Source organism: Argiope bruennichi, chromosome 2, assembly GCF_947563725.1.
Source record: "Argiope bruennichi chromosome 2, qqArgBrue1.1, whole genome shotgun sequence".
NCBI lineage: Eukaryota > Metazoa > Arthropoda > Arachnida > Araneae > Araneidae > Argiope > Argiope bruennichi.
The window spans coordinates 86,137,642-86,161,788 of NC_079152.1; the positions used below are offsets into that span (position 1 = coordinate 86,137,642).

General features: G+C 28.3%; 1 protein-coding gene across 1 annotated transcript in view; it reads left to right on the top strand.

Moving 5' to 3' along the window:
• Positions 1-24,147, top strand: part of LOC129957405 (storkhead-box protein 1-like) — a 166,258-nt gene that overhangs the window by 112,158 nt on the left and 29,953 nt on the right. Inside the window, exons 2-3 of the mRNA XM_056069715.1 lie at positions 20,518-20,712; positions 23,886-24,140. Coding sequence (XP_055925690.1) covers positions 20,518-20,712; positions 23,886-24,140 — 450 coding nt within the window. The remainder of the gene's footprint in view (positions 1-20,517; positions 20,713-23,885; positions 24,141-24,147) is intronic.

The following is a 24,147-nucleotide window of genomic DNA, read 5'->3' on the forward strand; positions in this document are numbered from 1 at the left end:
TAGGTTTTTTGCGGCATTATTGCAGCCAATTTTTTTAATATGGTTTTTGAACCTATAAGGCAACTTTTCCGCACTATTACCAAACTAAAATCTAAATAAATAAGTAAATAAAAAAATTAGGACTATTTTCGTTCAACTTTATTGTTTAGTCATGAATCCTATTTCTTTCAATGTCCAAAGAAGACTTTTTTATTGTTGCACATATTTGACAGTGTGTCACCTACGTTGCATTTCTAACATATCCTTTCTTTAATATAATTTAATTACAGATAAATTTAATTAAATACAAAATCAAAGACACGGCATTTAAAACAAGCAGAAATTTTTCAAAACAAAATTAAATTTAGAAACAAATTATATGTATAAACTTCTCTTAATTGAGAGAAAAAAATAGAAAAATATGGAATTTCATTTCTAAATGTTGTGATTAAGTTAGTTAAAATATTATGAAAGGCTCAATAGTGATGATGCATTTGTTTTCATTTTATGCTCCATAATAAAAAAAATCACAAAAAAACCTGAACCTCCCTATGATTAACCAAGAAGCGATATTGTGGTAAGTGTTATAATTACCATAAATTTAATTATTTGAAGTTAAAACCTTCCAAATTTCAGAATTGTGTGGAACTTTTAATTTAAATAATTCTCATAAATATTTATTAAAATATTAATGAAATCTTCAAATAAATTTATAGTATTTACCAGATGATGCCTTTAAAATAAGTAATTTCCATTGTTTTGGAAAGGTTTGATGATTCATTCTTTTGTTTAAGACTCCGTTTTTGAGCAGTTTCTTGATTAACAAAGTTTTATTATTTATTTTACAGTTCTTAGTTCCAAAATGTGTGTCAGTTTATCATTTTTTCTTACTTTTTATCTTTTTTTATGTAGATTATTAATACAATAAAAATATGTTTGCTTTGTTGCTGATTGCATTTTGTAATTTCTTTTTTACAAGAAACGTCATTTTATTTCTAATATAAATATAATTTCCCAGAATTTTTAAACTCATTTATTTTTCAGCAAAATAAAAAAAAAATCCTTTTCATTATTTTAAAAATAACTAGAATTAAAATATATTTCTCGCAGCGTCTTTAATTATCACAGTAACGTGTGAAACCCATTAACCTTTTAGAGAGACCTACCTTAATAACACTTCCGGACGTAGCCTGGGACAGCAATGAACCATTATTTAAAATGACTTGCTACATAGTCATTAAATCTCGGTGGGGGTTCATTCAACTTTTATACACATAACAATTTTTGCAGAGCTGATCTAAGTTTAGGAATGGAAGCGGATTGATAACGGAACATTGAATAATAAACATGTTCCTTGAAGCGTGGCAAAAGGCGGGAAAGTATCCTTGAAGACAGAGCTTTTATGTTCGCATTCTCTGTCTTCGTTTCGCTTCATTATCAATTAACGGAAAGGCGGTCTTTTCTTGGATGTCATTTCATTACCATTAAAAGAAGAATCCAATCCCACGGATTTAACAATCTGGATTAGGAAATAACTTATTCCAGTGACTGCATCTATTTGTATGAAGTTTAGGTATGTTATAGTTGAATATAGAGTAGAACCAGTTTCAATTCAATGTTTGGTCATTTCTTAATCGAATTTTTACTTTTCTTTTTAAATGTTTCAGTAAACAAATAAGAGAAACATCCTATTGCACAACTTTCTTATTACATGGTTCTGCTTGAATCAGTGAAATTGTAAAATCCTCATGTTGCCTTTCTTAAGGGTTTACACAATAGTATGGCATTGTTAGAATCTTGGGTGTTTTATGCGATGATTGCTTATATTAAAACCCTAATGTTTCTTCTTCATTCCGCTTTATAGCATAAAATTGCATACAAGTTCATTCAGATGCCCGTTATCACACTTTTGCCATTTAAATAGCTGTTGCAAATGATCCAATCTTTTATTGAATTAATCTGTATAATACGGTATATAACTTAAATTTAACTGTGTTTAATTTGAAATTCTTTTCCTTTCTTTTGCAAACAGCATGAAATAAAATATGTAGTTTAAAGCAACAGTTAATATAAAATTTAAAATAGAAATAATTTTGCAAGTATCTATCCCAAAACTGTTTTTTTTAAAAGGAGTAGAAAACATGGTGCATTTTCGTATGGTGTTTGTGATTTAAGAATTACTTGATTATCAAAATCAATACTGATCGATAGCTTCTAAAAGAGAAGATAAATACTTCTCTTTTATTAACTTCTTTTATTTTTTTAACTACTGGGATATACAATTCTTGTGTGGTGCTTTTTTTCATATATTGCGTCCTCTTTTCTATTTGAACAGGAACCACATTTGAGTTGTTCTTCTTGCGAAGCCATGTGCAAACTAATTTCTGAAAAATGAGTGACTTCTACGTTAGTAACTTCCTCTCGTTTTATTTTTCATTGACATAAAGACAGTAAAATGAAAAATAACTGTACAAAAATCTGAAATCTTAACTTGTTATTGGTGAATTTATTAGTGATTTCAAATTGTAATGGTTTTTGCCTTTCAGCAGTTGTAATATCGGGGGGAATTTAATTTAATCATTTGTTAAAACATACTATATAAAATTAAATTTCTAAAAATATTTATTTAAGAAAAAACTAATGGTTATATTGTGCTTTCAAGGCTTTTCTTATGGATTATTTCCTTCACAAACTTTCAAATTTATTAAAAAAAAAATGTCAGTCATAAAGTTTTAATTTTACTTGGGATTTATTGGATGTTATCATCTTGATCATGGTTTAATTTATTTTGACAAATTGTGAATTTTGTGTTAATTTTTATGTGTTACTCGTATTTTTTAATGTATTAACAAAATAGTTTCTTATTTGGATTTGAAGAATGGAATTTCTTTTAGAATTTATTTAGAAGAATGCCATTTAGAATTTACTGAAATTGTAACTTTATGTACTAGTTAAATTTTTAATTTTCTATTGCATTTCGAAGAATGTATTTATTTTGTGTAATTGTACTTATGGCGAAGTTATACGAAAGTTTTTTTTTTCATAGAAAAACATAAAATATTGTTAAAAAAAGAACAAATTATTTTTATTATGAAAAATTTTGAAAAAAGAATCTCATTTTTTTAACCACGTGCTTATAGGTGAAAATAATATTTTTTAAAAAATTCTATAATATTAATGTTCTATCAACGAACTACTTCCTTTATATGATTCATTTCGTTTTATAATTAATTATACGTAAACAAAAAAATATTATTTCTTTATTGATGTGCTTGATATTATCTTACATGCTTAATTCTCCTATTATTGCAAACTTATCTCAAAAGTAATTGCATTTCTTGACAGCATTATTTCAATCTCTCCATCTTACAAAATTTTGCATAGCGGTTGCTAATAGAGTCCAAACATCCTCATATGAATCATAAATTATCAAAAACATTTATAAATATAATACACGAATTTGATTATTTAAAGGTGAAATCTATTTACATGGGTCAATTCCTGATATTGCAGGTAAATATTTACACACACTGGAACCCAAAACTCTTCAGATAAAAGCTATTATTGCATCATTTAGGTCTCCGCTTTCTCTGTGATTAAGTGTATAAATAAGTTTAGAATATTTATTCTTCCCCGTTATCTGATAGACCACCCCCACATCAGTTACAGTCACGGAAAGATGAAAAAAGATGCCTGCTTCCATTCAGTAGCTTATGATGCCTTCTTGGAATGGCCGTTTCATTAATAGATCATTTTATGATATGAAGGATCGTTTTCACTTATGAACAGCCCACACTCGCTCTTATCTCCTGGAAGTAAAGCATTATGGATTATTTATATAGAATATATTTTTTTTTCTTTCCTTGTATAGTATTTCATTCAGAAGGAAGTTTCATTAAATCAACTCTGATCCAAGTTGCAGTTGGAAGAAAATTGAATCTTTAATTGTGTTTTATTCATCCATTGTTGTAGAGAAAAATTCTTTTTTGAGGTGTATTATTGTAAATAATATTCTGGTGATATAAATAGTGTTGTGTTAAATATTCTTTAAAAATTTGAGAGAATGTTTGTAATAATTACATGAAAAAGAATTCGTGTTTAATATATATATTAAACACAAACTCGCCTAGTACCCCATCAATATTTATCTCTTATAACTCGGCGTTTTTAGCAGTGAGACTAGGGATTGCAATACCGAACCAAAATTTCAATACCGGTATTCGGTATTTTTTAGATCTTAATACCGGGATACCGGTTTTAATACCGGTATTAGAAATTTTAGAAAAAGAAAGAAAACAAGGTGTTTCTTTGTTTTATTTGCCAGTTTTATAAGAGAGTGTAAATATCACAAAAAATAATATGGAACTTATAAATTATAACAGTATATAAAGAATCACAAAAAAGTAAAGGAATAACTTATTTATTTAAATCACAAAAAAAGTGTAAATATCACTATTCAGTCTTATCACTATATATATCACTATACAGTCAATTACAAATTTTTGAAATGTGATCTTAAAAAACATGAGGCATCAATTGTACTGTCATTAAAGCTGAAAAGTAATTTTGTGCAGAAATTACCAGCTGTCGAAAACGCGCTTTCGGCATCTACGCTAGTTGGTGATACTGTTAGCAATACGCGATATACTTTTTCCATGCATTTACCTCTAAATCCCTCATCTTCAAATGAATAGATTTCTCGTCGGATGGTTTTGGATATAGCTGATTTCTGTATTGTATTTTGGTTCGTTGAAATTTTTTTATTTATCGCTAATTCTAATTTTTGTTCAAGAGACAATTACTTTTCACTATCGACATTAGTGTCATCATAATCTTCGATAACTGAACCGAATTCTTCTGAATGTGGATAGATTTGTGAGTAAAAAATTGTAAGAAAATTACTTATAAACTAAATCATATTTGAATTGATTATTTTCTTTTCTTCTTTTTCATTTTCATTTTTAAAATCCTTATAATTATGTAAATACCTTAAGACATTTTCTATTTCGGTATGCCTTTCTTCTGTGCGATTTTTCAATGTAATATATAATTCTTCAGATAGTGATGTGTGCTGTTCTTTCATGATTGCAACATGAAATTTATTGTTGCATTAGCTGTTAATAAATTAAAATCTCTCCGACATAATGCCTCTATAGTCAGTTTTATTGGAAGTAGAGCTGATATAGTTCTGGATATTAAGTCGAATTCACTGTCTGAAAAATTAATTTGCAGGTTTAAGTCGATTATTGCTTTTTGGATTGGATTTCTCAGTTTCAAAAACCGTTCCATCATTAGGAGTAAACTGTTCCAACGTATTTTAGAATCTATTATTAACATATATTCTGTTTTATTTTCAGTTAGTATATATTTTAATAATATATACTTTTTATAGGGGAACGTTTAAATATTTTAACAATTTTTCGAACTTTATAAATTGTAGGAAGCAATTCTTGATAGGTTAATATTTCATCCTCATTAGCAATATCTTCTTCAACAATTACATTGCCATTATCTTCATTGTCAATATCACTCTCACTCTTACTCTTTTCAAAGTTGGAATCCGAAGTGTCTATATCCACAGTATTTGGATTCTTCTGTTCTTTATTTTTTTGGTATAATACATCTATTACTCCTAATTGAATTCCATGTGCATAGCACAACTGCCGATTTGCACCAATCAACTTTCCAACTTTTTTTATAATTGTTGCTCCATCAGTCGTTATGGATACAATATTTTCTTTCAGGGATAATCCATGTTTCGCTAATTTAAATTTAAGCAATTAATTAAGCCATTCATTAGCTAATTAATTTCGCCCGTTAGGGAGACATAAAAACAAAAACGTATACTATATTGCTATGTTCGCGATACCTAAACATATAGTGGAGACAATTTAAAAAATTTCTATTAAATACCGAAAAACCGGTATTTAAACTTGTGAATACCGGTATTACGAAATTGTAAAATGGCTCAAAATACCGGTATTCGGTATACCGGTATTGCAATCCCTAAGTGTGACTATGAAGCATTAAAATCCAAATGTGTTAGTGACTTAAATTATGAATAATATTATTTTATAATATTTTTAAGAGTAGAAAATAAAATTCTTGCTATTAGAATGCGGTTTTTACGTAAGTTTCCACTAATCCGGCATTTCCGTTTGTATTTGTTTATTTTTACAGCATTTTATTTACTTGAAATTTTCAGATTACTCCAAGAACATCAAAAATACTCAATTTTCTCGACGATTTTCAGATTGCGCTACGGCCTAATATGCATAAGATGCCAAGATTTCGCCGGGATCTTTCTTTTCCCCGGTTTATTTGGCAATTTTCAAATTATGTCAAGATCGCTTGTGCCGAGTTACCTACTCCAAGATGGCAACAGTTTGCATTTTTTAACGATATATCACAAGGGCTACAAAAATAAACAAGCACCATTTCATTAATTCAATAGCCTTCTACTGAGCCTTCTAAGTCTCGTTTTAGAGTTCACAAAAAATGTCTGATGTGATATAGATTTGACTTTAATGCATTGCAAAGAAAAAACTTTACGGGTTATATGAAGTAAGGGGGGGCGGGGAGCTCAATACATGAAATACCAAACTATTTTATTTTAAAATATGGAAGGCATGACCTCGCCTAGAAAATCCTAGATTTGCATAAGTCCGCAATCAGAAAAACAAGAAAATTGTAATTTTCTTGAGAGCCTTAATCCCTAACCTACGCATTCCGAATTGGCATAGTCGAAAAATACAAAATGGTCTACAGGAAACGGATTTTTTGTAAAGAAGTGCCGCTTCATTAATTTTTCATGAATATTATCAGCAATTGCTAATTATTTCTATGATAATAAATTATTAGGAAGTGCAATGAAAATTTTGTCATTGCTGATCACTTTTATGACTAGGCGCTTGGAGTAGTCTTTGAGAGCGGTCTCTTACTTTTTCTAAAGTTACTACACGCTAGTTAACGTTACTTGTTGCTTTCTTCATTTTTAATTTTTATACAGATTTTCGAATCTTTTATTATCCGATGCTTACTTGAGCACGCGTACAAAAAGAAAAGGTTGTACGAAGATATTTGTTGCTCAAGAAGTCTTCAAGATATCGCTATAGCCTGAAGTTATTTGATTGTAGAACAAATCTGGGAAATACTTGTGGAAATTATATTACAGTTATACAAAAACAACTGTTGTATAAACAATTTATACAAATTTGTTGTAATAAAATAGCTCTTTTATCGATTATTTCTTTGGTTCGAAAACATTTTAAAAGTTTTCTATGCGGAACTGAATCCGTAATTAATATTTTACCAACTTCTTAGGGGGGGGGAATTACTCAGAAAACGCCACACGATAATATAACGTGCTATCACTGTCTGTTGTTGTTTGGATACTGTCCGATGATTGCAACTTTATCCATCATCTACCTAATTGGTTCAATATGGAAATCTAGTATCTCTATATTAGCAGAGAGATACTAGAAAACTTGTATGTATATCTTTCTTTTATTAAGTGAATCGGAAGTGGATACCTTGTCATATGGATCTCAAAATTATGGTATCGGCTATAATTTGGCAAAAGATTGTTCTTTAAAGTTTTTGCCTCAAATATTTATGAAGTCTCTAATTCCAAATATATTAAAAATTTTAACCGGGAGACCTAGATAGACCTAGATAATTTCTGTGGATTATTTTTGGAATCGTTCTAATAGAGATTTTCCTCTGTTGTATGATACCATTTTTCGATTCTGTAGATTTTTGCATAACCTGAGCAACTTCTGCAAATTAATTTATAGCACAAGTAGTAATAACACATAGCATTTATGGTGAAATTGCATATTGCCACCACTGAAGAAGTTTTATGTTAGGGAAATATGCAGAAATAAAGCCAAATATTGTCATAATTAAGAGTGAAAAATGAAGTGAAATATTATTTGAAATTTGTTAATAACTTCCTAATAAGTAGGTAAATGATACAATTACTTAAAAAACCATGATTATCGCTTGGGGGAATGATTATTGCAACTATTCGAAAATTTCGTGTTAAAAGGTTCTGAATTTTTCAGTACTTCTAATAATGTTAACTTCTGTGTTAACTTCTTTTTTCATTTAGGTCAATCTATTTTAAGAAATGAGATATTTACTGTGCTTTTTAAGAAACCGTTTGCGAAGTTCTAACACTTAACTGAATCTTTTTATTATAATCTCCACCTCTTAGCGTCTTTTTGAATTCTCGCCAAACGAGTGGCGATAACGTCGCCAATGTGGCAACCTAGACGGATTTTTTTTATTTATTGTATTTATTCTCGATTTTCTTATAACTTAGTTCCTAGTAAGATTTGAAGCTCCTGTATTATTTTTCAACATATAAAAATTTTTAAATGATGCTTATTTTATTAACTGTTTGGTCATCTCCATTTTTCTTTTTGCTATGTCATATTGAATTTCGGTAATTAAAAGAAATATTAAAGGGGTGGATCCTAACACAGACCACCTCTTGGCGTCTATTTGAATTCTCGCCAAACGAGTGGCGATAACGTAGCCAATGTGGCAACCTAGACGGATTTTTTTTATTTATTTTATTTTTTATTATATTTATTTTATTTATTTATTTTATTTTTTATTATATTTATTTTATTTATTTATTTTATTTTTATTATTTTTTATTTTATTATTATTTATTTTTGTTTTATTTTATTATTTATTTATTTATTTTATTTTTTATTATTTCTGGCCTTCAAGTATCATTTTTTAATTGAAAAATAATAATAACAAATATTCAATTAGTAGTCAACTTGGCGAGATTTCAAATAAGTCGCCAAGAGGTGGGCCCATCTAGGATTTTACCTATTAAAGCAACGCGGCATACTATTTTTGAATGAAATTCTGATATTGGGCTGATATCTTAAATGGAAACAATTAAGATAACACGCCATGCAAAATTACATTATGTTTATACCCGGCAAGATTTTGCTGTAATATCATTTTTTCACACATTACTGTGTATTTCAGTATGTCTTTTTTCATGCTTTTCCTTTTGGTTCAATGTGATTAATTGTTGGAGAACCAGGATACTCTTACTTTCATCATTTTACTGTAATAAAAGCAATGTCCAAAATACTGATCAACCACTCAGTCGTACTTTGCGCTTTGATTCTGAAACCATAATAACAGTGATCAAAACTCAAAACCAACTAAGAAATCGTGACGACTTTAGAAAATAAAGTGTTCTCTAATTGCCCTTCTCAGAGATTTGACGATTTCTGAGATACGTGACTTAACACACTGAGAAAAGAAAAGAAGAAAAAAATCGAACGTAGAATCACGATTCTGATTAAATAGCGAGTCCTCAATGTAAGAAATTTTATAGAACGCCGATTTCTTTATGCAGTTCCTATTATATCAGGGTTTGAATTAATAGATGCAAGTCAATCTTTCTTTTGAAAAATAGAACGCCTATTTTCATTCATTTTTAAATATGAGTTTTCATTATGAATGATGGTGTTATGTTTTATAGTAAATTATTCTGTCATGAAAAACAGGAATATTCAATTCTTAATGGGGAATAGTTTAAATCAAAAGTTTTTCTTAGAGATTTTTTTTAGACTATTTCACAAAAAGAATAGAATTTGAAAAATATTTTAATGTTTCTAGATTTTTGTTTTAGTTTTAACTTTTTTGATTGTTGCGTCTGTTATACAAATTTATTTATGTTTTTTTTTTTTTTAATTTTTTTTTGTTTGTTTTGATTTTTTGATTTAACGACGAAGTATTCAAATTCTATTTTATATATTTGATGTTTAGATTAAAATATCATATAAACTATTAATTTTATGTCACAATTATATATATATAAAACTTTAGCGCACAAAAAAAGAGTCTATAAATTTACTTTCGAAGAAAATTATCCTTTTTAAAAAAAATAGATTTAGAATTATAAACAGTTTTGAATAAATTTTCAATTTTCTACTTTTTTTAATAATTGATTAGAGAAAGAATAGATAGATTACAATCTTATCAATTTTCATCTATTGCAAATCAATTCAAAATATTGCAATTCCCTTTCAGGTATTGATATTTAATCTCAAGATCAATGAGTGTTACCATTTCTATATTAATTTTTTTATTTGAATCTAATATTAATTTGATTTTAACTATTTCATTCAATTGACGTCATGGTAGATTTTTTAATGTTTTTCTTTTAAAAAAGGAGCAGCTATGTTTAATACTCGTTAGTGATTAAATTAATTAGAAAAATTTTGCATCAATTTTTTTTGCATTAATTAATTTATAAAAAGGATGCCATATCGAATATCTCTTCAACAACCTCTATCTATTAGCAAAACATCCTTTCATAAAGAAGATTTTGTCAGGAAAATGGGAAAATACTTTACTCCTTTTTAAATAATTTAAGATAAAATACCTTTCTTTTGTCTGTCACTTTTGGCTTTTTTTGCTTTCTGTCATAAGAAAGAAAAAAAAAAAACTAATCATAACATACGGAGTAATATATTACATGTGCGTGTATAATTCTCTGAAGAATGATTACTGGACAGGCATTAGATTTTCTGGGGATGTGAGATCTTAATGCTTTGATAATTCAGTAATTATACTAGCTCAAATACAAAAAAAAAAAAAAAAAAAAAAAAAAAAAAAAATCTGTTTTTGGAAAATGTTAAGACTGGGCAAATTTTTTGCTTTTTTTTTTAGAAATACCTAAAATATAATACACATTATTTTCTAATCATTCTTCTCTGACTTTATTCAATCATGGTAACCTACACTGGTATAAATCTCTTTATTCTTACTTCAAATAAATTTCCTAATCTTTGGAAGATCTCTGACCTGTGCACCTGCTCTGCAAATATACTGTCACTTCAAAACAACTTAATTTGTGATGAAACTTCAATTAAGTAATAAATGATTTTTGTAACAGCACCAAAGATTTATAGAAAGAAAACTAGCGCGAAATACATACTGCCGCTCTATCCCTCCAGTAATTCACTTCATCTGACCTATCTAGCATCATCCTGGCCCGAGGCAGCTGATTTACGCACCTGGTGCATGTGTGTGAGCGTACTTCGGCGATGATATCTCCTATAAGAATAATGGCCACCTTTAACGATCACGCGAAGCTCTGTGAAATCGTACTCGGCGAGATGACTTGAAACAAAGGTTTGGGGATTGGATTCTGGCTTGCAGAACAAGCAATTAAAGGGGTGTGAAACGACATACGTAGAGTTCCCGGATTCTGAGATTTAAGATTTATCACTTCAAGGCCTTATTTAGTTAAATGCTGCTTGGACCATATCATTCTAATCGATAAAAGTTGTAGTAATCTCCCGAAGACAAAGTTTTAATTGCTGTTTCGAGGAATGTTATTCGCAACTTCTGTTAAAAACAAGTTCATGCACGCCATTTGTGTGAACCTTTGTCATCACTGAAGATTAAATTCAAGATAGATTTCATCAGCTTCATTAGATAGCACAATTCTTCATGCGATTTGAATAAGATGTATCCCATTATTTTCTGCTTATGAATACTTTTGTAGAAGCAGGAGTAAAAGAGTTTCTTAACAAAATGTATTGAGGGGAATATTTAATTTTTTGCTTTCCAAGTGTAATAATATTTGCTTTTCAAAAATAATGATATATATAATTGATATATTAACCCATAAATGCCAAATCTTTTTAAGTTTGGCAGATTAAGTTATACATATATGCGCAAAAAGTTATATAGCGGTATAATTATGTCCAAATTATGTTTTGTTTCGAAAATGTTTTTTTTTTCAAAAATAGCAGAGTATCATTATAAAATGATCAATAAAAAATAAAAGTAAGTAACATATCGTTATTATAATCTCTAAATTGCATATTTATGCATGTATTTCATTATAATATAAAAATTAAACCAAAAATATAATGTTTCAAATATGACAATTCTGTTCCGTTCAACTTTCAGACGAATTTCAAATTTATTCGCTTTTTGTAAAGAATCGAAACACAAAATACACATTTTCTGTTACACATGATATTGATTGATATATATATAAATGCAACTAAACTGTCAGGCCGTGCCAAAATATATTTTTGGCGTCGAGTGGTGTACGTAAAATTCCAAAATCCTCAAATGGAGATCGTGGCAGCAAATGAGTTAATATGTACAATTACTACATAAAAGGAAGCAAATTCTGTGTGAAGTAAACTTTAAATGCTTTGAAATGTTTGCTTTATTTTGATTGCAAAGAATACCTTAAAATTTCATGAGACAATTTTCTCTTGGTAGCAGATTTTTGTCTTAGAATTCCGACTCTACTGTTATTGTTGTTACTTACGGCGCTTGTCATAGAAAAACCCGCGGACGAAATCGGCGATTTTAAGCCGAGTTTGTGTAATAGCTTCTGAAGGTAAAGGCCCTTGAGCACCCTAGGTCTGAATTCTACCTCATATGGAGATGACACTCACACACTCGCTTGCACAACCCCGTTTTTAAAAGGGACTCTTTCGCACACCTCACAGATAGAACACATTGTAAAGAACAACCTTCCCCGAAAGTCGCCTGCTTTTTAGTATGGTGTTGAAGAGACCTACTTGTTTCTAAATGTCATTCTCAGCATTTGACTTCAATATGTAATTTCTAAATTTGTTCCAAAGAAAGCACTTACGTAACTCCAAAATTGATAACTGATCTGAATAAATTAAATCAAATTAAACTGAAAAGTTCATAATAGAAACAGGTAGATGTTCTAAGTGTTTTCTTTATTTTTTTGGAGTGATTTAAGGCGTTTAAATCAAACAAATCGACCCATTGACTATTCAAATTCCTTAGTAAACTTTGTAGTTTATTTCATTTTGATCTTATTGCAAAACGGAAGTACTTTTTTTCTAACATTATTTATAGTTCTTCCAATTTAACTATTTTTTTTTCTGTTTTGAAAATAAATGAACCTGTGAGAAAGAAAATGTATTGACCGTTTAAAGTAAAGTTCATTTCAATATTTTAACGAATGTAATTATGTGATTTAAAGAAGTCGTGATAAATTAACTATCAAATCTTAGTTTTTATTCGTTGAACAAAGTTACTAAATGGAGCAAAAAAAAAAAAAAAAAAACTTTTCACTTTAAAAAAAATGAGAGGAAATGTAACAACATTTTTTCAGTATGCCAAATTATCGATAACTATTCATTTTGATTATAAGTATTTTAAATATTTTGATTTTCAGATTAAACCAGGCGCTCTATTCTGTCACATTATTTTACAAATAGTAAGAGATTAAAAGTATTCACTTTACGTGACTGTACATGCATCTTTTTTTTTTAATCTTTTTTTGTGCAAGCAACGATTTTATCCTTATTTTTGGAATTTTTCTTAGGGAAGTTTTTATTTCACACACTTCAGTGATCTGTTAAATACTAAATTCGATTAAGTTTTTCTCATAAAGAAGTAAATTGTTATTCATGTGTTTTTTACAGCTATGCATACTTCCTGTTAAGGTGATTGACCACAATAAAGCATACTCACTTTCACTTTAGAAATCAAGTATAAAACCTCATATAATTTTTCCACAGGTGAACTAAGTTCGAATGAAAGTGCATTACTTTCTTTCAATCGAAATCACGCGTTTATGTTAAAGAAATACGGAAGTTTAGAAAACACCGAAAGCTTTTATTGAATCAGAAATAGATCACGTCTTTGAGTCACGAACACACTTGAAGAGTGCTTTTTTCTTGCGTTATAGATTTCTTTTTTATGTGGGTGGCGAATCAATTTCTTTCATTCAATAGCCAAACGATTTGTATGGAGTTTCATTAAAATTGCTTGTAAGTAAAAATGTTGCAGACGATAGAAATAAGAGGTACATGGATTTTGATTTTATTGTATTCGTATAAATTAAATTTTAGATGTTTTTACTGCTCTATTTACTATTGAAAAGATTTGAATTGTGTAAAAGTTAAAGAATTTCGGAACTTCAATATTTCTCTTTTTTTCACTTCAACAAGCTTAAAATATTATTTGTTTTCACATGGTGCAGCTTCTTGCCATATTGTCTCACGTGTCATTAACAAAACTTGGTCAGAAGTCGATTATTTAATGTCAAAGAACACGCGTGAGCAGAAAGAAAAAAATTAGGGACAGGGGGTTATATAATTCACTTTCCAACTTTGTCCATTGACCTAAGGATAGACGCATACATGCTCTCCTTGATTCTGGGTGAGTGTGCCACCTAGTATTACATTTGAGCAAATTTCTATCGTGTGTGTATTTTATTTAAGCTATTCCAGCTAGTTTCATGTTATTGTCCAAATTAAGTAAATGCAATTTTAAAAAATCACATCGAGTAAAGTTAATACATTTTAAAAAGCGAAAGAAAATGAAAATGAAACTCGTGCTGTTTAATATATTGCTGAAAGTGGATTTCTAATCTTCCAAACATCCACTTACTTTAAGGTTTTTGCTTTCAGGTTAGAAAAATTATATAAAAAAAATAACCGATATTTTTTGTGTATTTAATCATTTATATTTCTGGCTTCTTAATACACAAGAACTGCTTCTAAAGAACAGAATATGAAAAACAGAAGAAACCAGTTCTGCCATTCAGAAAGTTTAAAATTATTTTTAATTTAATCTATATTCCATATATTTATTGAAAATTTCTAAAAAATATCGCTTTCTCGGTGTGTGTGTGTGTGTGTGTGTGTGTGTGTGTGTGTGTGTGTGTGTGTGTGTGTGTGTGTGTGTGTGTGTGTGTGTGTGTGTGTGTGTGTGTGTGTGTGTGTTCATTATAATGCCTTAAACTTTATAGTATAATCGTAAAAACAAACTGTTCATTATTCTCTTATTACAATTTTTTTTTTTTTTTGAAATTCTTCTTATTTTTATTTCTAGTGAATTTTTCGTTATATATACGGTTGTAAGTCGCTGTGAAGAAGGGAGGGGTTAGTAGGCATAAAAATGTCTGATCTCTTTGATATATGTTTGCCAAAATATGCAAGAGTGAATGGTGGGAAAAAAAAAAGAAAAATAATAAATCCAAATATCCAAAAAATATCCCAAACTGAACGACATGGAAAGATAGGCTAACAGTCGCTAGTATAAATTTAAATCAGCTGTCGTCGTATAATATAATCACAGTCGTGATGCATATTAATTACGAATTATAATGGTATCAAAGTGCAATGGATACTTCAACAGAGTGAAGAACTGGGAAAACGCCCAAAAGTTGAAACTCGCACAACGTGCACAAAATATTCATACTCATTGTTAGCTGTAAAAAAAGGAACAAAAACTACAAAATAAAACTTTTATATAAGAAATAGTGTTTAAAAATGAAGTTATAAATTCACTGAATGCTATAACTTTTTTTAATTGTTTCTCTGAAAAACAAGTGTTTTGAATAACTAACTTCTTCAAACTGTTCATTCAATTATCTCATATAAGCAATTTTCAACTTAAATAATGTATGTAATTTTGAAAATTCTAAGAGAGAAAACAATTGATTTATGTCGTTGTATCCTTCCTCTACGATTTCTTTTCTTTCCTTTCTTTTGGATTATTCGAATTTTAATGTTCTAAAATGCATATTATTCAATATTCGAATTCTAATGCATTTTTTCAATGTTTTGAACAAGAGTAGTTTAGCCACATTGCATACTTAATAAATATTTTTTATTTTAAAAAATTGAATATTTATATTAAATAAAATAGGAGTTAAATTAATTCAACTTATTTTCAAATTGAAAATGAATTTTTAAACTATTCTATATTGGAAATAATATGCTTTCCATGGCGTTGCTTAGTATGAATATTACGTCTTTGACTTGAGAAATAGAAGGCTATTATTTACAGAAAATTTAGCCCTATATAAAATGAATTGCCCTCCATTTTAGATTAAGTGGGTTGAACCCTAACTGTTCGTACATCTTCCCACGATCTATATGGAAATCTAAATACACTGTGCAATACTTTGTCTTTCTATAACACTGCATGCTTTCCATTATCTGATGTGATTTTATCTTTTGTAAAAGAGAAAGACAATAGTTTCTTTTTGTTCTTTGATTCTTAAAATGTGACTGAAGTATGGTATGAAATTGTATGCTATTAATCCGTAACAGATTGTTTCTTTTTATGGATTCGTTATCTATAGAATGTTCTATTAGAAATTTTCTCGTCCTTCGAAATACTTTGGAAAAGTCCATCTTTTATATATATATATATATATATATAAATAATATGACAGCTAGGGAGAGGGGTGCCTGGTATAAATTTGTAAAATTTATAGTATTACAACATTTTTTCCCCTTTTATATCGATTGGATTATGCGATTGGTTTTCAAACAGTTTTGAGTCTCATTATTGTATAAAGCGAATAAAATGAATTGCAAAACATCATATTAATATTTCTCGAAACAGCTTTTTCAGTTGAAAATTTTCATACTATTAAAATTAGCATTGTTTAATAGCTAAATAATAGCATTATACTAAACAAATGCGATAGTATCAAAAAATATGACGATGTATTATGCAAATTAACTTATAGGAGGAGCTGTAACTATTTATTAGTGAATAATCAGCCAACAACTTTGTGTGTTTACAATTGTTTTCATATATTATATTATGCTAAAAGATATGTCCATTCTAGACAAGCTCTTATCGTATAAACAATATCTCAGATTTAATTTTCATAGATTAATGAACGAAAGTCATAGTAGAAAATCTCATGAACACTGACAGAGTGCTTAAGAAATAAAAACAATTATAATTTTTTTCGCTCATCAGATGTAATTATATAGTAACATTAAAAGTAAACATAAAAGAGCGTAATTCTATGAACTAAGAATTGTCACGAACTTTTACCTTAAAATTGGATCGAAGTAAATGGTGATTCACTAACAGAAATAAAATGTAATGCTACAATATATTAAAAACAACAATAACCACCACCTCTGAAAGAAAATTTGTTACAGTTCCAACTGGTAAGCGGTGGAAGAATGTAAAGAATCAACATAAATATAGAATAATTAAAAATTGTAGATTTCAACTTAATTATTTTTGTTGCAATCAAGCCTCAAATAATGTAAATAAAATATGAAGTTTATGATTTCATAATTCACTTTGATTCACATATCTATAAATCAGTCATTTTAAACATAATAACAAACTCTCTGAGTTACTTGATGCCTAAACAGTAGTTAAGATTTGCGTATCTGATAATGGCGCGATATTTTTTCTCTCCCTAACGTTACAGATTTTTCTGACTTTAATATAATATTGTAGTGATATGCCCTAGTAGGAACACAAATGTTGTGCAATATTATATGACATTGATCAATTTTCGCAATATTGTATAATATTGATTAATATCATATAACATCGAACAATATTGTACAATATTGTTCATATTGAATAATGTTGAACAATATTGTACTAGGTAGTTAACATCTATGTAATTAACATTGAAAATTTATTTTAAACTATTTTGCACTAAAATGCATTTTATAGGAAACCAATTCCAGTTAAAATTCTATTAAACCACGGAGAAGGCGTGAAATCGCGTGAGCGAAAACGCTGAAAGCCGCCAATTTAAATCCGATAATTAAAGTTTTCTGGTTAGTGGTAGCCCGAGAGGAAAGAAGAGACATGCATTAAAAGCGAACAACACATGTCATTTCTTTTGAGGTCAAGTTCTGTCGCCTTGGGTAAAAAAGTAGCTCAAGAGAAACAATTAACAGAAAGGATTACTCGTTATTATAAGATACAGTAGGCGAAAAGGAGTAAATAGACGAAAAGAAACTCGGCTTATAACACTTTTTATTTTTAACCTGCCAATTTTTCGTTTATTTTTTACTTATACTTGACCTGGATGGATTAGGTATCGCTACGACATGTGCCTTAAGAAACATATTTATTTGATATAAGGTCAAAAACCAAATATAAAGGCTTATCTTTTTGAGATAAGAGTGGATAAATAAAATAATTAGATCAGAAATATTATCTTAATCCTTAATTAATGATACTGCTGGTTCATAATGTAATATCTTTATTATCTCATTTATATATAATCTGATATAAATTTTATAATAATTATACTATGTAACCGGGAATATAGGAAATTCAAATATTTTATACAGGAATATGCAGAAGTGGTCAATAAGTTTAGTTTCGAAATAAAACATACTTTCCTAAGAGTAGAATAGAATCCACGATACTTGACATTTTTCCTATTTCGGATGGAAAAAATTGTAACATTTTCTTTCTTACTCTCTAATAAAAAAATTATAATAATAAATGCTAGAGAATGCCTTGCATAGCATTGATGTGCAATAGTTACAAAGCATTAACTTTTAGGATGAATTCAGCATTTTTACTGGATCTTTCATATGATCCTCGTTGAGTGTTTTAGCGATTAATCCAGTGCATGAGATTAATAGTATCCGAATATCGAATTTGTGCTTAGACACGTTTTTATCTATCGATTGGAATTAAGATTTGACACAAAACTGCACTTGTAGTCACAAAATTCCATACTTAAGTTGCATATCTTCAGCACAAATATTCACAAAAGTTAGAAGAAATATAGAATAATAATATAGAATATATAGAATAATAGAATAATAATAGATAGAATATAATAGAATAATAATAGATAGAATATAATAGAATATATAGAATAATAATAGATAGAATATAATAGAATATATAGAATAATAATAGATAGAATTATAGAATAATAATATATAGTATTATTCTATTATATTCTATATATAGAATATAATAGATTAATCGGATTAATTGGAATTCTATATATAGAATATACAGAATAATAATAGAGGAAATATAGAATAATAATAAATAAAAACATATAATGAATAATAGATTATATCTAGAAGAAGAAATATAGAATAAAAATAAAGTTAGCACAAATATTCACAAAATTCCATACTTAGTTTGATATATTTAAGTCATTGCGTTTTTGAATGATCGGATTTGCATGTTTCTGAAAGTACAGACAGGCAGTCAACCCGTTGTCGGTTTTGGCTGAAACTTTGATAGGTGCCGCCGCTATCGATGTTAAATCTGTATACCGAATCTTATCTATCTAGCCCCTTCATTTTGTAGTTATCGCGTTAGCTTTTATATTGACAGACGGACTTCCCCTGAGCAGATTTTACTAAAACTTTGACAGAAATCTGCGAAATAGGTGTAAAGACCGTATACCAAATTTTCAACCGTCTAGCTCAAAACGTTTTTTGAGTTATCTTTGTCACAGACAGACAGAAAGACAGACATTTTCCAAAAATGTGTTTTTCAAACTCAGGGAAATCTAAAATGCGGAGATGCATCAAAATCTCGAGTTTGAATTTTTTTAAGGTTACTATACTTTCTTAATACTACGTATACGAAAAAGTAAAAATGAAGCATTACTTGAAATGCAGCTAAACAGTCGAGAACTTAACATTTTATGTAATTTGAGTTAATTATTGAAAGTTTTCTGTATTATTCTATGTAAAATTATGCAATAATAACAGACCAATTAAACTACGGTAATGTTCTTTGAAAAATGTAATACTTGAAGAAACTTGAATACTACAGCGGTAGTAGTAGTAGAAATCTTGCTACTACTATTAGAACCATAAAAGAATTAAATTTAGAAAGATTAGTTAAATTTCTTTCAATAAATTAAAAGCCTTTCTTTCCAGAACCTTACCAAACTATTGTCCTGTCATTTCATCTTTCTTTTGACTTGTTCTAAAAATTATTTTTAGTTTATACTTATTTGTTTGTCTCACTTCCTTTTGTAAGTCGAAAACCTTCATCGCTTAAAATCTAATTTATTTCTATTTTGTCTCCTGCTGGTGTTTTTCATTTTGGTGGAATAAAAAATTTAAATTCTGAGCAGATGAAAAAGTCATAGTAAGTTATGAACACAATGGGGAACTAATTAGATGAATTTTATTTTCATTTCAGTATTTATATGGTTCAATTATAAAATATAAATCTATGTGATAAGAATTTAGAAATGAATATTTTTATTTCTGAATAAAGTAAATTATTTTTTAGTTTTTTTTTTATTAATAAGAAAATTGCAAGGCTTGAGAAACTTTTTTTTTGTTACATTTTAAAATAATTACTTGATAAACTGAAAAGAGAATTATTTAAATGTTTATTAATTTTATGAGATATATATCTTGTAGTTGAATTTTAAAAATTAAATTTATTTCATATAGCAGTCTAGTGAGCGGAAACAATATTCTAATGTACTACACTGCAAATTCTAGATTTAAATTTCCGGCAGTACTGTCATACAAGGCGTTGAAAGTGCATTTGTAAATTAAGTATATCAGTTTACAAAGAAAAATATTTTTTTAATTTGTATGAGATGTTTTTCATTTTCTATGGGATGTAGTATGAATTGTTTGAAGAAGGATTGAAACCGAACATCTCTCCAACAAAAACAAGTTTTAAATGGCGATATTTTTCAATTTATTGTTGTTTTTATTTCTGTTTTTCTAATCAGTTGATTATTTTATTTTTTAATAGGAGATTTGGACCCGGTGACTATGAACTTAATTGCGCAGACGCAGTTTGCACCTTTACCAGAAGCATTATGCAAAGTGGTTTATGACTTAACATCAGAAGGAATTATCGCATCCATGCAAGTCATCAGCAAGAGACTAAAGACTACCTTTCCAGAACTGACTGTACCATCAGATGACATTCTTTATAAGACTCTAGGTGAGTAAATGATGTAATTGTACATAATCATCAGAAAACTGGTGATTATGTATAATTACCGGTAAGTATCCATAATCACTGGATTAATCACATTTTCCGTAACATATATATAATAATTATTATTATATTGCATAGTATAAAGTATAATGATATTTGGCTTAAAGAAAACCTTTTTCTCCATTATTTCACAAATTGAAATCATGTTGTTGTATTTTATTTACATTGCTCAATGCTGCCCTATAGCTGAAAAAAATATATCAAGAATATGTTCCGAAATTTTCGGAAATGAAAATTTAAAATATTCATTTTAACAATTTTAACTTGAGTTAGAACTTGAAATATCTGTTTCGACTTTTCAGTGGATAAATATATGAATATATTAAAGTTATTGGCGTTGACAATCTTTGAAGAATTACGATCATTCTGGCTATTAAATATTTTTAACCATAGATTTTGCAGAGAAGTTATCAAATGCATCAGTGAATGGAAGTATTCGTGTTGATGCTTTTAGATCTAAAATATGTAATTGTATAAGCTGATTTATCTCCATAAATTGTTCTACGATTTCTTAACAAGTCTGAACACATGGCCGGCTTTAGATGGTAGCGTTAGTTTGCGACCGCTTTAACCACCATCACCGCTTTAACCACCAATTTTTTTTTTTTTTTTTGGAAAAAAAATCCATTAAAAATACTCAAATACACCAATGGATGTTACAATAAGAACGTAACTCTAAGAAAAGCGAGATAGTTTTTTTTAATTATTATTTTTTTTATTTCCAGAAAGGATGGAACTTCAATGCACGTATTATAGAAACTGTTTTATTGACAATTATATTTTATTTACAATTTTATTGTTATTTTTTCATGAAAATCGTTGATATCAATAATATCAGTCACACGTTTCCATCACTGATATTATTTTGATTATTTAATATCATTTCTGTTGTATTAATTTCCGCGACGATACATTTTTATTAAAAATTTATCGGGATCTTATTCAAAATATCTTTTTATAACTATCGATATCAGTACAGATGTAAAATAATTTAAGCTTATTCAGAAAAAAATTCTTAAATTGATATCACATCAATTGTATTCTTTCAAGACCATTCAACAGAGATTAGTTTTAGGTAACAAAATTTTTATTTCCGGCTTTATCAGTTTGTAAGTTTTAATTATTAAAATTTAAAAAAAATATCAAAATTATGTATCGCCAGAATGGTACCTGACAATATCCTCCACAATATAAAGACTTACAATTTTTAATGGTCATTGACTGGAAAGCAAAATTTAGCTGCCCAGTCAGTGGCCATTTTGAAATGTTGGAAGCTAATCTTTGTGACTGTTACGCGATACTCTGTTTCTATGAATTGGTATTATGTAACTGACACCTTGCAAGTAGCGGATTTTTTATAATTTTAAGATGAGAGGTTCTGTTTAGTGGAATTGAGAAAGAGCTTGTTCAACATAGTGGTCGAAGAAATTCATTAGCAACAGTCAAGCAAATGAAGATACTGAAATTAACATTAATTAGAAAGTCTAGAAAAAGCAAATTATTTAAAATCTATATATTGCTCTTAGCATTTCTATTTAGTTTTAGACGATTAAACTTCTATAAAATTTGAAACAAAAACAATTTTGTGATTCATTATTTACCAGCTTGATTTCGTTTATTTGTGTTACGTGTTAGTGATGGGGTGTGTTAATGATGTGATAAGAAAACCTTAAGAATTGTTTCTTAATTCAATATTTTTTAATAAATAATTATTAAAAAGTAATAATTATCAAGTAATAAGTTTCAAGTAATAAATTAACAAGTTTCAAGTAATAAATTAACAAGTTTCAAGTAATAAAGTGATAAGTTTCAAGTAATCAGATTATTTACTTTCAGTTTTTTTATTTCTTAATTTAATGATGAATCAAATATAAAAATGATTATCGTGCTTGTTTGATGCTTGAATGATTTTAAGAATCACAGAAGTAGTGTTATTAATAGTCTTTGCAATGATTATAACTATCGATTATATAGAAAAAAAACAAGGAAAAATAAATGTAAAAATTTTTATATTTGCTTCAAAGAAAAGATAAAAAAGAAAACATATATTGAATAAATTATATTACTTTCATTTTTTTTAATATACTAAAAGGAGTTTCATTACTAAATATTGAAAAGTGCTAAAAAAATACCAATAAATGTAAAAATAATATTTATCAGAAAAAATATTATCAATTATTTATTATCAACAAATATTTCATAACATTTTTAAATTTTTCCAAATATTTGAAATAAAAACCACAAGTTTAATAAACGCACCTTTCAAAAACATCACACAGAAGCATGAAAATTCTTTTTTATAATCAGATAAAAGTCTAAAATATAAACATCTGCATTCTCTGATAAACTGCTTAAGTTAATAAATTTGCCATTTATTATATTTGATATGCTTTCTCAAATAGCATAAAAGTGGACATCAGATGCCCATTCAGTTAAGACTAAAAACCATGAATCAGAGTAAAATGATTGAATTTTGTCTCTACCTGTAACATCATTGTAAAATATAAAAGTGGTATATCAATCTGCTTTTGGCATGAATTACTGATTGCTAGATTTTTTTTTGCTGATTTTCCACCAAGGAAAACATATGTGAGTCATTTTTTTTGAAAGTTTCACAAATAGCAACTTATTTCATTTATTGAAGCTCCATCGTTTTTACTTATCACAGCCAATTACTTTTTTTCTGATTCAAGATTTTTATCCCTGCCTGGACCTTTGATGACCACTTTTTAATTAGTTCCATTAATCAAAGTATTAAATGGAAAAATTATGAACAAAAAATAATTTACCAAACAATATAAATACTTACATTTTTAACTCAACTGTTAAAGCTGAACGGGGGAATGGTTTTCTGGATATATTGACGCTCAGTCAGATGTGACTCAGGAGTCGGATGGTTGTTTTGTTTAATAGAAAATGCCACATTTCTTTTTTAATGTAACTTTGACACGTGAATTTGACAAGATGAACTAAATCAAGTTGGATTAATAAAATGACTCAATAAGCTCGGCTTTTCAATCCAGTGTAGGATGAAATCAGTTTAGAAATTTGAAGATGATTTTTTTCTTTTGCATTTTTTTTATATCGTCTTCTTAAATTTATAACTTTATTTTCAGGTACCCTCATAAAAGAACGGAAACTATATCATACAGGATCAGGATATTCAGTAGTTACACCTGATACATTCCGTCTACTAGCCATGTCACCTCCGCTAGAGCGACAGATGCTGTTAACTAATGAAGAAGCTATAGTCCGGTTACACGGTACAGCGTACGCAGTGGACGATGGAAGAACAGCTTGTACGCAAACAAAGCAGCAGGAAATATTAACAGCCTGGTCCTCAGCTGAAAGAATAGTTGAACCTAGGAAAGGTACGAA